General features: G+C 32.7%; 1 protein-coding gene across 1 annotated transcript; it reads left to right on the top strand.

Annotated features, from left to right (window-relative positions):
* The first annotated feature begins 9222 nt into the window (after window positions 1-9222).
* Window positions 9223-17329, top strand: LOC149189673 (MYB-like transcription factor EOBII). The gene is made up of 4 exons (XM_089410303.1): window positions 9223-9523; window positions 15863-15878; window positions 16538-16647; window positions 17053-17329. Exons 1-4 carry the CDS (start codon window positions 9363-9365, stop codon window positions 17327-17329), a joined length of 564 nt encoding a protein of 187 aa, XP_089266429.1. The 5' UTR covers window positions 9223-9362.
* The last annotated feature ends 399 nt before the right edge of the window (window positions 17330-17728 follow it).

Genomic DNA, 17728 nt, shown 5'->3' with positions numbered 1-17728 from the left:
CTTCGATTCATAATCCCTTGGGGTTTTAGTATTAATCTCTTCATTTTATTATTCCTTTGGGTTTAGAATATCAACCATTGTCAATCATTACAAACCATGGTCAACCATGTTTGAATGTCGCATTGTGACAACGATTTTCTCACCATCAAAATAAACCATGTTTATTTTAGTGTTTGTAGTGTTTATATTTGGGTTTAAGAATTTTGGGTTTATAATATTAGTCCCATGGGTTTAATATTATTCCCTAGGATTCATAATCCCTTGGGGTTTTAGTATTAATCCCTTGGTTTTATTATTCCTTTAGGTTTATAATATCAATCCCTTGGGTTTATTATTCCATTATGTGTATAATATCGATCATGGTCAACCATTGTCAATCATAACCAACCATGGTCAACCATAGTTGAATGTCATATTGTGACAAAAATAGTCTCACCATGAAAATAAACCATGTTTATTTTATTCTTTCTAATATTTATATTAGGGTTTACCAATGTTGGGTTTATAATATTAGTCCCTTGGGTTTAATATTATTTCCTTGGGTTCATAATCCCTTGGGGTTTTAGTATTAATCCTTTGGGTTTATTATTAACTTGGGTTTATAATATCAATTCCTTGCACTTCTTTATCCCTTAGGTTTCTAATATTTATCCGTTGAGTTCACTAATTCCTTGGGTTTATAATATTAAACAGTTGGGTTTATTGGTTTCTTGGGTTTATAATATTAGACCCTTTTGTTTAATATTATTCCCATTGGTTCATAATCCCTTGGGGTTTTAGTATTAATCCTTTGGTTAATAATAAACAAAAGGGACTACTATTATAAACCCAGTGTATACAAACCCTAAGATAAATATTAAAAATACTAAAATAAACATGGTTGAATTAATAAAATCTAATAATAATAATAATAATAATAATAATAATAATTATTAATAATATTACTATTATTATTATGAGTTTATATATTTATAATAATATTAATATAATAATCATAAATATATAAATGTATAAGAATATAGTTGTTATTATTTATATAGTTATTAATTATCATAAATAGTTTGTTTTTAAAAAATTACACATAATAATTCACTTATCACAATTTTAATTATTATTGAATCATGGTTGTTATTATGACCTAATATTATTATTATAATAATAATAAAATAATATAACACAATAGTAATTATTATTAATATAATAGCTATTATATTATTATTATTATTATAATATTAATTATATTATTATATATTTTTAATAATATAATGATAATCTAATATTATTATGAGCTATTCTTATTATTAATTAATATTATAGAATATTATTAATTAATATTACTAATATTATTAATTAATATTACTAATATTATTATTATAATATTAATATAATATTCATAATAATATATATAAATAATCTGGTTGTTAATATGTATATAGTTATTAATAATCCTAATTAGTTGGTGTTTAAAAAAATAGCCATAGTAATTATTAATGCGGTTGATATAAGCCTGTATATCAACCACATTGGAAAATGTGGTTGTATGTATGTTTCATATAAGCCTATCAACGTTTATCAACTACATTGGTAAATGTGGTTGTGCTAGTATTAGTCCTAATTTGAGGATGAATGTTACAATTTGTAATAAGCGAGGGGCCAAACACAAGAAAGTTTCAAATTATTATCCTCCTTCATTTGCCGTGGTAAATGATTTACAAGAGTTTTGGGGGGTTCTTATGATTCGTCCACGCTAGTTCATGTTTATGAGGTTACCGGAGATTGGGCTCTTAGAGATGGTATGCATGTTAAGAACCTTCCTCCATGATTGTTATTTCTATTAACATTTGGGTCTTGAGGAGCTCCAGTAAAAGATTATCCCTGCGACACATTATTTTGACCTTGAGGCCCACAGTTAAAATTGTGTCTTGTATGGAAGGTCTATGTGACAAATGCATTTACTCAATCTAGTGGATTTCTTTTCCCATGGGATGATCGAGACATTAATTTCAAGGCTTCTAATTCTTTTGCAACAATTATTATTTTGAGATTTATTCGGGGATCAAATCATCACCTACATATCCTAAACATATATGCCCCATATGCATCTAGACTATCTTTATGGAATTGTTTGGATTGTTGTGGACTGCTTAAGATAGGCTCTCTAATATTGGTTGGGAATCTTAATTTGACATTAGGTGTAGAAGAAATATGGGGTTATAAGTGTAAGGAGGACAAGATAATTAACAAACTAGAAGCATAATAACATATACATTAAATTCAAACACATCAATTGAAGACAAATTCAAGACATAAACACATAAAGTTTAAAGAGGATTTAAAAATGTAGTAGGTGTACTTAAAATAAATGAAGAAATTCCACTAGAGGTAGCATGATCATCAAAAGAGATAGAAGCATTGTCTCTGACACTACAACTGGCATTGAAAGTAGGATTTATGGGTGGAACCTAAACTATGGGTGGGCTACATGATCTATCACGAACACGAGCAAGTATAATAGAACCCCTCGCTCTGTGATGGCCTATAGATGGGGAACGTATATGGGATGCCTTAGCATATTACATATAATACATATAAACTAATCCAAGAAAATAATGTTGGCTTATTAAGAAAGAATGTTGACAAAAAAACCATTTCTAAACTCAAGCAGAATAATTTTGCCAGAAGTCCTAAACTTTAGAGTCCATTTTTTGATAATTTATCAACCAAATTATTGAGTTCCATGTAAACACAATCGAAAAAAGTGATCAAATCTACCTTCACCCTTTTTCCTATTTCTAAATAATGCATTTTATCCATAATGCATGAATATGTAAAAAAATTGAAATACACTGATTTACAAAACTAATATAATTTCATGGCAACCAAATACTCCAATAGACTTTAAGTTCTTAATGTTTGACTTTGACACATGACATGTACTATGTGCCACATGAAGACAATGCTTCTTGTACAACACACTACATAATGAAACTAAATGGTACAAATTAGAAAAGAATAAATGCTTTTATTCACTAAATCAAAATGCACTTTTTTATGATGGATTTAATGTATCTATCAATGATGCATTGTTGAAACATGAACTTATATCTATATCTATATATATATATATATTTGTGTGTGTGTGTTAAATGATGTATATATATATTGTTGCACCTAATCCACTAAGGGTTATGGCGTGGGAGTTGAACAATCAAAAGGAGTCCAAGAGACGTTGGAATATGAATCCAACAGTAATGTCAATGTATTATAAATATACATCATGTGAATAATAAAGAATCTCACGATTATCTTTCATATATTTATATTAAGTTTGTGTTGTTTAACATGGTATGAGAGCAAACGAACTCTAGCCCTGCTCCAAAGGGAGCCATTGGTTTTTGTGGCCTTTGTTAGTCATATTTCATTTCTTCTTGTCTCACCACTTCACCCATTTCATTACTATATGCCTCTTACACAAAAACGCTCCTTTCAGCTTAGACCTACCCAGTATGGCATGATTATGGCTTTTCTATTTTGTGAGATCCTTGATTATGTGAATTTTATTCATGCAAAAATGTAGGACCTATCCTTGATTATGTGAATTTTATTCATGCAAAAATGTAGTAGGTCCTGCTTAGAAAACTACCAATTCTACCTCTGACGAGTTTCTAAGTGTCAGGAAGAACATTACTATAAAATTGTGTCCATTTATGTCAGTTTCTAAGTGTCAGGAAGAACATTACTATAAAATTATGTCCATTTATGTCATTTGTTAGACCCATTGTAGTGTGCAACAATTTATTCTCTTGATTTTTGAGAATGCCTCTTTTGCATACCTAGTCTACTTTGGCTTGACGTTTTTTTCTCTTAATGTTCTCTATACCCTAACGCATTTCCCCGCTCCTTAAAAAAAAGTTCTCTCTAAGTTTTGGATTCCTTTGTTTATACCATTCCTATTATCTCATATCAACGCCTCATTTACTAGTTCTCTGCCCCCGCTACTCTAACATGCTCATTATTTCACTTATCAAAAGTGCTTCCTTTGCCAAGTTACGGTAACGTCTCATGCACACACTTTTACATTCAAACGTTATCTAGACTATAATGTATATCATGTTATGATTGAACAAATTCCATTGTTAGATAATAGAGTCAAGACATCTCAGATACATTTGTTTCCAAAGAATGACCAGCATAGTGACTCCCTCTGACAGAGCTTTTGTGAAGGGAAGCTTTTATTATTCAATGTGTCGTAACACATTCAAGATAAACACCAATTTTGTGCATTGAGCCTTGAAGACCATGCGATTAATGGAGCATTTTAATCGTTGAATGGAGCGTGACTCTTGCGTAGGAATGCCTGTATTCTCTACACGTTCATTTCCAGTGCATTGAACAGTTCGTTGTTATGGCTAATATATATGTTGGTTGTTGTCCTATTTAAATATACAGTGAAGTCTATCCATTGGATCATATATGAACTCTCATACCTCATTTATTAAAAGGATGTGATTGCATCTAAAGTATTGGTCTTGAGCTACTGTTAATGAAAGTTGTGTTTGATGTGGTATAAAGAAATCGGGTCCTAGACTGAACGTGCCTACGTCTGCTCACAAAGGACCCGTTCATTGTTCTTGCACACGAGTGTTGGAGAAGAATTAGATCGCGGGTCTCTCCTTCAAAAATCATGAGATCCCGTGCTACCATCCATATCAAAGAACAAAAACTTGAATCGGTGTTTTTGTGGGAAGTCGTTGAAGAGAATATGTTTCCATTCAAAACAGATTGCGTGTAGACGTTGCTTTCCATAAGCATTGATTAGGGAACATTAATATAGTAAGACTCGCACATCAGAGCAGTCCACACCATCATATACAGGCCTTCAAAGCAAACGAAAGGCGACATTCCCTACACACTTACAGGGGCACATCTACTTGCTTTGTGGTTACAGATCCTCCCGACTTCCTCAAACTACGAGGGTTGTGACTTCCCTCTTATATTTTCCTCAGACAACGTCAATGCAGAACTTGGATCCAATGTGAAATTCGTACTACTTGAAGGTTACCAACACGTACTTTGCGGTCACGAGTTTATATGCTGTGACGAAGACCTAAGACTTATCAATGACCCTCTAAAGGTGTATTGTAATTGTTTCATTGTATCCCATCTCAACGCTTCACAATGTACCATTAAATTATGTTTTATTTGCTTCTCTCGTTGGGTTTCAAGTTCACCTATAGCAGCTGCAAGTCAACAAGTTGAGATTACCAATGGGAATGTTTTTGAAGCTTATGCATGACAATACTAAGTTTCACCTATAACTTATAAATGATTCTTGTGTAACTAATGATGGAGTGGAGGGTAGTTTCTCTTAAATTCTTGGTCCTTCCCAACAAAGGGAGGCATCGCTGAGACTAAGCTTTCGGGGGTTTCATTGGTGCCGAGAAATCACTTTGGCGACACTTTTTCAAGCTCAAATTGGTTGGTATGAGGTCAATTACGTTGAGTCCAAATTACGAATGCGAAAAGGCAATCGGATTTCGCAGATTGCATTTGGTAGTGCAATTATGTTATTTTCCAAGCGCTTCGAACAGTGAAACCACCAAATTGATAGTCCTTGTGCTAATTTCATTGATTAGTATCCAATAAAACTGATAAAATAAAAACTCAGTGAAAGAAGTTGAAACTCTAATACATCTCCATGGGAAATAACTGATCTTCTCCCATGTCATTCAGTTTAAATTTTTTCTCGGTTTGAATTTGCTTTCATATCTTCATGCGTTCGAAACATCTTTAACTCAAAATACAAGTCATTTTCGGTCATAGATGAGGCGTTGGAAAGCATGGGAAAATGAGATAGTAACAATGGATTATCCATGTTCACATGGTGAGTTCTTTTCAATTTTCTTCTCTAAATGGCCTTGTCTCGTAGTCTGTCATGTTTGAAAAATGGCACCTAACCTACGTTACGAATTTGGAAATTTCAACGGGGACACCTGTGAAATGATTTTAGGTTCAAACATCAAGAATATTTACGATTGGATAACGTTTTGAGGAATTTTAGAAAGATTGTTCTTTTGAGGAATTTTAGAAAGATTGTTCTCAAGAACAAGTAGCTACGTGCTTGCTGTTTGTTTCATGTAGATCCTTCAAGGTTCAGGTTAACCCAACAAACTACATTTGTAATGCGTCATATGAAATTCTGGAGCAGAACACCCATTATTAAATGGGTGGTAAGTAATTCATACTCCAAATTTTCAAGGGATTTATCTTGCTTGAATCCATTTTACATGTAATATTAATATTCATTGCAGGTTTGCTTCTTCAGACAATTCTTTCAGTCAGTAAGGAAAGTTGATTACCTAACCTTGCGGCATGGCTTCATCATTGTATGTCTCCATAACTTGAAACCTTCATTTAGATTTCAACTTGGTTATGTAAACAACCATTTCATTCACGTGATTTATCTGATTTGCCTTGTGAATTTTCTTCCTTGGTACTATATAGGCCCATCTCTCTGCAAATAACAAGAAGTTTGATTTTCATAAATATATAAAGAGATCATTGGATGACGACTTCAAGAGGGTGATTGGAATCAGGTTCTATTAACTTTTTGTGCGTAAAAACTTTGGTCTCTAGCAATAATAATTGATTTTCCTCCTGCAACGCTTCTCAGTCCTCCTTTTGTTTTGTTTCTCTGGGAAACCTCCCCTTGCTTTTTACCTAACACTACAGCATTTATTGCGTTATCTGCAGTGTTCCCCTGTGGACTTTTGCCATGGGCTTTTTGCTTATCCACTTGCATAGTAAGACTTCACAACTCTCTGTCTTACTCCAATGTTTAGTTTTGTTTCTGTTACTAGCGAATCTGACGTTGTCTCTTTCACTGGCTGCATTACTGGGTGAGCAGACTGGCATTCATACTTTTGGTTCTCCTTCGTTCCCTTAGCTGTAAGTCCCTGTAAATGTTCGGAAGTAGAATTACTAATGATATAAGTTAATGATATAGAAAAGTTGTCAACTATTGACTTCTGCGTGTTTATTGCTGCATTACTTGTGTAGATAGTTTTGGTAGTTGGAGTGAAGATACAACTTATAATATTAGAAATGGCCTTAGCAATTCAAGGGAGACATTCTGTAGTTAAAGGAATTCCAGTGGTGCAGCCAACCGATAAGTTGTTTTGGTTCGATCGCCCTGAACTTATTATATTCTTGATCCATTTCACTCAGTTCCAGGTATCGAAATAATTGCGTTGTAAATTTTATTTCCTTAATTGTGTCTATTATATTTATGACAATGACATAAAGGCTTGATGGTTCCTGCAGAATGCTTTCCAGCTTGCTTTCCTTTCATGGACATGCGTAAGCCACTTTTATTTTTAATTATAATAAATTATAATATCAGCTGAGACTTTGAATCTGCACAGTTAACAATAGGATCACAATGATGATTGCAGTGGCAATTTGGCTTAAACTCATGTTTCCACTATAGGCTTTATACGGTCATATTGCGAATAGTCATTGGGTAAGTATGTCGATCATTATATAAAAGCATATTCCCGTCATAAAGATCCTTTCTTCGGTTAATTTTAACAATTGCTTTGTATTTAATCGGTCAAATTGCAATAGTCATTGGGTAAGTATGTCGATCCATATTCCCGTCATAAAGATCCTTTCTTCGGTTAATTTTAACAATTGCTTTGTATTTAATCGTTATAGATCAAAATTAACTGATAACCTTGTTTCTTGTTAAAATTTATAATCAACCTAAGTTCAAATTTAGCATAATATTAAATTCTAATTTAAATTTTTTTTAGCACACATTCTTTGTTTACTAAAATTTAAGTCTTTGGAAATTGCAAAAATGTATTATAAATGTAAGTCCCAACTTTAGCCTGAATTTTACTGTTTGGAATAGATTTGCAAATAATCTCACCCTAGTTTTATACTTCCCCTTTAAAGATCATTAATGGGGAACTGAAATTATATGTATGTATTGTGTGGAAGATTCCTGCTTATTATCTTATGAATCTGTTCCAGGTGAGAACGATACGGGCCAGCAGACATTCAAAATGATTTTTTTTTTTTTTTTTTAAATAATGTTTTATATTGTCTCTAGAGAGACAATAGTTTGAATTATGGACATTTATTTTTTTTTAAATAATTTTTTATATTGTCTCTAGAGAGACAATAGTTTGAATTATGGACATTTATTTTTTTTTTAAATAATTTTTTATATTGTCTCTAGAGAGACAATAGTTTGAATTATGGAATTGTCTCTAAAAAGACAAAAATGTAATTGTCTCTAAAGAGACACAAATGAAATTGTCTCTAGAGAGACAAATCAAATTGTTTTTATAGAGACAATAATAATATGTGTTCTATATTGTCTTTATAGAAACAAATTTTTGAGACATTATATTTTGAGACAACCGCTTAGAGACAATATTTAAGACAATATTTGAGTTTCTTTTTGTCCTAAGTTAAGACAATTGACTCAAATATTGTCTTAAAACCCCCCTACATATAGTACTGACCCCATGCGGCAGATTTTGTGTATAGTCTCTGCTGTCATAATTCTTCACAAACAATCAGTTTGTCCAGGAACAATGGCCCCTCAAGCGGATCATCTGCAACCACATTGGGGTCTGTTTTTCGAGTTGTCAACAATATAATTCCATGGTCATTCTGGATCGTATTCTGCTATATCTTATATATTATAACGTTTTCCATCGCTTTCTGAAATTATATGTCGGTCTTCTAAATCTAAAAACCATGCTGTAGTACCGGTCTACTTTTCCCTCCACAGATTTGAAAGCACCTCTGGCCGAATGTGCTTTTAATTGCACTCAAAATGATCATTCATTGTGTATGAATCTTTTCTCACACTGCATATCTTTTTTATTTTTAGCAGATATTTTCATGTGATTTACTTTGTATTGCTGACATGATTGCGGCCCATTAGATCTTCCAGATCATGGGTTTGTTAAATCATCTGCTAGGTATTCCCTGCAGAAATGACTATAAATGGTGAACAACAAGGTGCTCGCCTCAACAGTCAAACGCCGAGCTTACCTGAGGGGGGCTTCAATTCAATTTTGGAAAAACACAAAGATATCATTAATATTGAGTGTTTGCTAGTGTGTGCCACAGAAGGTTGAAATCCTTTAGTAAGCATTGAGATAACCAGCGAGAAGCTATTGTTTTTCTTTCCCTTTGAAGTTCTAAGTTAAGGGCGGAAATTTCTGGGGATTTTATTGGTTTCTACAGTTGGTAATTAAGGTAAATTGTCGGCGTTGAAGTTTTAAGCCCCTTGTCAGTAAGCAATTAGAGAGTCAAAGCTTCAACTTTGGTGGGCTAATTCTATGGCGTTGAGAACCTGGTGGGAATTTTCTGCTGTTGGAGATGAGGAGGAACCGAAGACGAGGAAGGGGCCCTGGACTGTTCAAGAGGACATGCAGCTTATTAGATATATAAGTTCGCACGGAGAAGGGCGCTGGCCCTTGCTTGCCAAAGCAGCGGGTATGTGCGATTAACGATCTGCGATTACATGCATGGAGTTTTTAACGTAGAATGTTTTTTTTTTTCAATTTTTTTGGGGAAAAATTATGGATTTTAAAGGTTTAAAACGAGTTTTAAAATGTATAAATGAAGTTAGTTATATGAAAATTTTCTGAATTATTTGAATTTTGGAGATACACAGTTATCCAGAATTTTTATTTCAAAAAATATGAATTTTTAACATTTATGAGATGTAAATTAGTTGGTTTATGTGGGATTTAATTAACTTGACATTAGATTAAGAAATGAAATATTATGGAAAGAAATTGAAAATGAAAATCACTTTGAGAGAATTAATTATGGCAAAAGGGTCTAGACTACTACAGTCTAAAAAAACACTAGCCTATTCTTAAGCTCAATCTAGTTACCTAGGAAAAAAAAAAAAAAAAAAAAATTTAACAATATTTTTCAATAATTATAAGTTTTTTTTTAAATGTGTTTTTTTCTATGTTGCACAAGTTTCTGGAACTTGGGAACGTTGGGAACTTGGGTACGGGTGTCTGGAACGGCTAGAGGTTTCCCCAAATTTTCCAGGAAACGGCTAATTGGGAGCGGTAATAATATATATATATATATATATATATATATATATATATATATATATATATATCACAATATTTCAAATATTAAAATTAATTTAAAATTTTAATTCATTATATGAATATCAAATTCAAAAATGAAAATTTGAAAATGCAAATGATTCAAGAGACTCTTTTGAATTTAAGGAACATAGTGAAAATAAAAGAACTCATCATATTAATATTCATATTGCCCAATGTAGTACATAGTAAAACAAAAATGACAGATGCCCAAAGTGGCAAAGTAATACATGGTCCAAAAATGCTCAATGGCCAAAACAGAACATTAAAGACTAAAGTTGAACATGATCATAAAGTGAAATCTTCAACATCAAGATTATCCATATAACCTTGAGCCTCGCTAGGCACTCCAACTTCATCATCACCATCATCAATATCAAGATCGCCTGCAATGCTACCCAAAGGTATGCCAACTAAACCTGCATCTGGTGAAGGATTATCCTCATCATCATCAATCTGAGAAGCCTCCTCGGCATCAACATCCCATCTTGCTGCAGGGCCATCTAAATATTCAGGTAGCTTCCTTGAGCAAAGTCGAAGACTACTATGCATATAAACCAATTTCTCTGCTCTCTTAGAGGTAAGCCTGTTCCTCTTAACAGAGTGAATGAAACTATAAGTAGACCAATTCCTTTCAGCTGATGATGAACTAGAAACTTGAGATAGCAAGCGTAAGGCAAGATTTCGAAGATCTTGGGCTTTCCCCCCATACATTCTCCACCATCCAATGGGATTCCTTTGTGCATAAATGTTTATGTCCACCTTTGCATCTTGAGAGAATTTGGAAGGGTTTAAGGTAGCAAAATCAATAAATTGTTCCCGCATTACAGTTGCTTCATTAGGTGTATAGATTTTGCATATGGCATCAAGAAAGCCTTGTTTCACTTCTTCATCATCAATGGGTAGAACTCTGTTTGGTCTCTCCATATACCACTTTGGATTAAGGGCATAAGCAGCCATGTGAAGAGAGGTATTGAGTTTGATCCATCTCTTCCCTATTATCTTATGAATTTCATTGAAGAACTCCAAAGAGGGGTTTCTATCCCGAATGATGTGCCTTATCTTGCCTACCATGCTATCAATACATTCATAAACTTCTCCAAGGGTGGGGGAATCAGAATCTGCATACCTAATCAACTCCACAATTGGAGCTGTGAAAGAAACAACATATTTACAATCAGACCACCAATCATCATTGAGAAGTTGCTCTCTTATCTTCTTTGCCTGCATTGATTTAGATTCAGACCATGCATTCCACTCTTGGGAAACAACAGTGGCTTGTAAGGATGCATGCACCTCAACCATACGTTGAAGAAGAATGAAGTATGTAGCATATCTTGTTTCTGCAGGTTTCAAAAACCTCTTCCTTGAGTACATCTTATAGATTGCTAAAGAGGCATGGTGGTTGCAAATGTACATTTGTGCATCTCTTGCATCTAAAATTAGTTTTGCAATCCAAGAAATTTTACCAATATCTTTGAGGACATTATTCAAGGCATGTACACAACAAGGAGTCCAAAAGATATGCCTATATCGACTTTGGACCATCAAACCCGCTGCTTTGCAAACAGGAGCTGCATCTGTGATTACATGTACTACATTTGAAGGACCAAGCTCATCAATTGCTTCTTTCAATACTTCAAACATGAAGGTAGCATCCTTTAGTTTCCCACTACAATCAACTGCTCTTAAAAAATAAGGCCCAGCGGGAGATGTAACAATAATATTCAACAATGGCCTTTGTTGAATGTATGTCCAACCATCCATAACTATTGAACATCCTGAATAAATCCAAGATTGTTTAAGGGGGCCCATAAGCCCCTGCATTCTTGTCACCCCTTTATCTAACAATGATGTCCTCATTTTGTTGTAATTTGGAGGTGCATATCCTTGCCCAGCAGCGATGATTTTTCGCACCATTTCTTTGTAATGTGGAGAACGGGTAGCATTAAATGAAATTCCATTTGCCATAAAAAAATCGGCAATAGCATCATCAGCCTCATCCCTATGTACTACATTGTAGATTTTAGAAATTTGTTCCTGAGCAAAACTAGCGGGCCTCTTACTCCTCTCAGAAGTAGACCCCCCCACAGACTTAAATTGGTTTGATGCATTTTCATTAATTGAATCTTCCATATCATGGGAAGAAGATCTTGGTACTTTAAAATTACAATCATTTTCCAAGTTCATTACATTGGATCCTAGGGAAGCCATATGAAGCTTTGTCAACTCCATCCTTTTCAAAACAGTACATGTACAACCCTTTACACCATCACCGGATAGGGATAGAAGATGATGCCACACCCTAGTGTAGCTTCCTTTAAACACATGGTTACACAATGTGCACATCCATTCTTCACAACCACCACTATTCTTTTTCTTGTTTTTAGTAATTTTCTTCACAAACTTTAACAAGGGTTTCTTGGGGTTTGTGCTTTGTTGGACTTGACCACTTGGAATTGGAGGAAGAGGAGAAATTTCATATTCACTTGTTGGTATTGAACTACCACCCTCCATGATTTTCCTGATTAATACAAGAGACAAAAAAACACATTATAAACAAAATTTACAATGAGAAATCAAAAAATAACTTGTACTTACATACAAAGACACAAATTTACCTGTCAAGTTCTACTTATGAATCAAAATTTGAACCAACAATAAGGATTAACAAAAAGAACACACTAAGGTTTACATATCTACCTTTGTGGATAATGACTACTATCTATGTGGATAATGCCAATAAAACAAAATAGAAAAACTTTGATGTTTTGCATTTAATTATAAAAAAGAAGCATTGACATAAAAAAAAAAAATGAAATAAATTAGCATAAACTAATCTTTGCTCTAACTTTTAAGTGGTTAAGGGCTTACACCCAAGTACTTTTTATTTCTTTTCATACTTACTAGGAACAACTATGTAAGGTAATTTTTTACCATTATTAATATATCTACAACAACATATCATCTAATGAGATGAGAAGAAGTCCAAGACAACAGAAAAATAGATTGAGCATTTTTTTTTGCAGATCTTCAATACGAGGTCCCATGAGTGAGTGTGCCTAAGGTTCTATATTGTCAAATTTTACTCCCATTTTCTTTTGCACATCACCAAAGATCTTAGGGAACTACAATTTACAAATTTAATGGCTTCTTGTATTTTAATATTTAACTTAATTACAGTACTATTTTGAAATTTGATGTATAGAAGCTAAATTGAAAATAAAAATGAAGTTAAATACATGAATTTTCTTTATTATTAAAAATGTGCCATCTAATTAAAAATAGTTATCCAAGTTAAAAATAAATAAATTAAATTGAAAATAAAAATGAGTTAAATACTTGAATTTTATTTATTATTAAAAATCTACAATCTAAATAAAAATAGCTATCCAAGTTTAAAAGCCTAAGGGAATTGCAATTTGCAAATTTAATTACTTCTTGTATTAAGTATTTAACTTAATAAGTTAATTACATTGAAGACTATTTTGCAATTTGATGTATAGAAGCGAAATTGAAATTAAAAATGAAGTTAAATACTTGAATTTTCTTTATTATTAAAAATTTACCATCTAAATAAAAATAAATATCCAAGTTAAAAATAAATAAATCAAATTAAAAATAAAAATGAGTTAAATAATTGAATTTTCTTTATTATTAAAAATCTACGACCTAAATAAAATAGCTATGTAAGTTAAAAATAAATAAATCAAATTATCTTATAACATCAAAGTTGAGGTCATATCATGATAGTCTTACCTCCATTTTAATAAAAGCACCTAGAATGCTTAAACAAAAACTATACGGAGCATTTTTATATGTGAAAGAACAAATTAGGTATATTATTCCACTTCTGCCTTCCAAACCTTTAAAAATTCTTGAGAAGAAATTTATCTAAAGGTTAAAGTTTCTGTGAAAAGATGAGTTAAAAAATTAAACACTATGTAAGTTAATTTTGCACCATTACTAATATTAAATATATGATTAATATCCAATCCCACTAAAGAAGAAGTGTAAATTAAAAATAAAAATAAAAAATTGTCATAGTTAAAACATTTTGTTTGTGTTTTTTTTGTGAAGAGAGAAACTCATTTTAATATAAAATTTATAAAATACAAATAAAAGTGTAGAGAATGATTAAATATCTTAAAATACTAAGCAAAAAAGTATTACAATTTCAAAATTGTTAACATATTGAAATATTTAATCCCTCTTATTTATATTTCTTCATGCTACTAAAAATATATACCTTCTTATTTATATTTTTTATGTCAACATATGTTACCAGAAAGACTAAAAGATATTAATAACAAAATTTTAATTTGGACAATATAAACTATAAACAAAATATGTGTTTATGTTGATGAACATATTATATATAATATAACAATTAATTTCTGCATGCTAGCAATATTTTGTGTATTTTTTCTATGTTGATCATTAACTTGTCAAGAGAAACTCATCTTAATCTAAACTTTAAAAAATGCAAATAAAAATGTAGAATATGATTAAATATATTAAAATACTAAAAAAAAATATTACAATTTTAAAACAATTAACATATTCAAATATTTAATTCCTCTTATTTATATTTCTTCATGCCACTAAAAAAATATACCTTCTTATTTATATTTTTTTATGTTAACATATGTTACCAAAAAGACAAAAAAATATAATAAAAAGACCGTTGCCATAGCAAAAAGATATATGTGTTGACATATGTTATCAAAAATAAGCGTTGACATATGTCTCCTATGTTACCAAAAAAATATAATATTTACGTGAACCTGTACTAAAATTATATTAATATAAGTTACAGAAAAAGAATTTGCAGATATTTATTGCATTGTATCCATGAACATATTTGAATATTTACGTGAACCTGTACTAAAATTACATTAATATAAGTTACAGAAAAAGAATTTGCAGATATTTATTGCATGGTATCCATACATATTTGAGTAAAATGTTTCATCGTACATGTAAACATATCTAAATGTTTAAGACATGATCTCTCCGCTTTCCAAACAACTCGAATATGTACAAAAACAAAAATAAAATAAGCTTGATTTGTTTTTTTACCTGAACTTATGAAAACGAAACAAGTAGTTTATTGCTGAAGGGCAGCGCTCCAACTCTCAACACACTTAGCTCTGAACACACTCAGCTCTCCGCTCTCAACGCACTTAGCTCTCCGCTCTCAACGCCAAACAACAACTAAAGCTCTCAGTGAAAAGAGCTGTAGCAACCAGCATATATGGAAAAACTGAAGGGTTTTTTTTGGCGCCAAAAACATTCCCGCCCATTCATATCCACAGAAACTGGTGGAAAGACGAATAGTGCATCGTCTATTAATAACAAGTGCGTATTTCTCTCTCTGATCATACAGTGTGTAACAGCAACTGCGTTTTTCTTTGGGGTTTACGTATTTTTGACTTGCTATATTGAATTCAATTACTAAATTTTGCAATTTCGTGGGTGAATTCAAAGGGAAAATTATTAAATTAGTGAATTTAAATAGCCAATTTTCATATCACGCTGGCAGTTTCCACCGAAACCATACAGGGATGTTTGGTTCGAAACTAGCTGTCATAGCTAAAAGACCGCTGCCAATTCCAATTTGCACATGGGAACGCTGGAGCGTTGCAAATTTAACCCTGACCAGTTCCGGAAACCGTCCAAAGTTTCTTTTGCCGTTCCCACAGAAAACGGAACGTTCCTGTGCAGCTCCAAAGTTCCAAGGAGCGTGGGAACCACCGGAACGGGTTTCCCAGCTCTCAGGAACGGTTCCCGTGCAACATAGGTTTTTTTACAAAGTAATAAATTTTAGTAATTTAAAATATTCTTTTAAATACATAAATAGATTCAACTATATAAATTTTAGTAATTAAAAATGTTATTTTAAATGCATAAATAGTTTATTTTTTTGACATGATGAATTGTGGTGTTATTAGCACTTGGCATAATAAGTTTTCAAAGAAGTTCAGATCAATGGAAGTGTTATTTCCATTGCCGTAGAGGAATTGTTTGGATTGTTAAAAGTGATTAGATTTTGGGTAAAAAACTTTCAAAAAATCTTACAGTAGCAGTGTTTAAATCATGTTTTTTTACGGTGGAAATAGATTCAGTACCATCAAAAACTTGTGGGTACCCAAAACCTTGAAGTTTGACAACTATAATCTAAATTTACAAAAATCTCTACCAAATTTTATCAAAATCTTACCAAATTTTCCTTTATTTTAAAAACAAAAAACAATCTTCTTGGACTCCGGTCAATTCAATTTATTTTTTTTCCTTATAATTTTTTATTCAACAAAGCAAGGGAATTAATTCACTCCTGAATTTTAACTATTTTGATTATCGAAATGTGAAATGGCAAGAGCTGCAGCCTTAGTTGGATCAACTACCTCGGACCTGATCTCAAGCGCAGCAAGATCACTCCTCAAGAAGAACGTTTGATCATTAAACTCCATCGCCGTTGGGGGAACAGGTATAGTCTATAATACTCTTCATAAATTGCAACATATTCAGTAGATATGTCTCTCTAAATATTTGGCTTTTTAAGTATATTTCAGTTTCAAATGCTGTAGTCTTTTTAAGTATATGTCAGTTTCAAATGCTGTAGTCTAACCAGCTAGAGGAATTGTCCAGAAAGTTATGGAAATTTTGGTTATATTTAGAGAAAATTTTGCAAGGAGTTTTGTAAATCCAGGTTATAGTGTTTAAACTTCAAAATTTTAAGTATCCTAGACGTTTTTGATGGTGCTGAATCCATTTCCACCATAAAAACACTATTCAAACACTGCTTTTACAAGATTTTTTGAAATTTTCAGCCTAGGCAATTCCTCAGCCAATTGCCTCAGTCTCAGCATACGACTCCGTTTCAAATGGTCAGGTGGTCTCGCATTGCGCAGAATTTACCGGGTAAAACGGACAACGAAATCAAGAATTACTGGAGAACTCGTATTAAGAAAAGACTGAATCTACAAACTGAGAGCGGCAGCAAAGACATGGGTACAGACAATGGCGTGCAAACTGCAGGCTCAATAGGTTCTGATTCCTGCGAAGCTTCTTCTCAGAGACTGCTTGGCCTAGATAGTGTGGAGTTTTCCTCTAGAATCACAAGGCAAATTCCCGAGGAAATAGCGATTCATACTTCTCCAAGTAGCTGAGAACATTGCGAGAAAGCATTGCTGGGAGAAATTGGAGAGGGTTCTCAAATCAATGAAGATGCGCAACAAGGCGCATCTTTGCAGGGACATTTGGAGGGATCAGAGGAGCTGTTTGAGAACGCGGGGTTACCTTATATATTTTCAGTAGGTTCTCTCGCAACTCTGCTATCTTCTGACTTATTTGCAGTTGATGGCTGTCACTGAAGATTTTTCCTACATGGCACCTTCCCAGGATAGCTTTCCAGAGAGCTGGAGTTACCTGAATGGTTATTCTGATGTATTATGGAATGTTCTGGATGAAGAAACATGACCGTTCCATTCGCATCAGCTTTACGCGTGTCGGGATGGCGACGAATGTGGGAAGGAACGATATAGTAAACGTTGTAACATACCAGATCA

The sequence above is a fragment of the Pinus tabuliformis genome, chromosome 3_1, assembly GCF_031772625.1.
Source record: "Pinus tabuliformis cultivar Carrire ecotype Pingquan chromosome 3_1, CPIR1, whole genome shotgun sequence".
NCBI lineage: Eukaryota > Viridiplantae > Streptophyta > Pinopsida > Pinales > Pinaceae > Pinus > Pinus tabuliformis.
The sequence above is the reverse complement of the archived record's forward strand: the minus strand, read 5'-3'. Positions and strand labels throughout refer to the sequence as shown.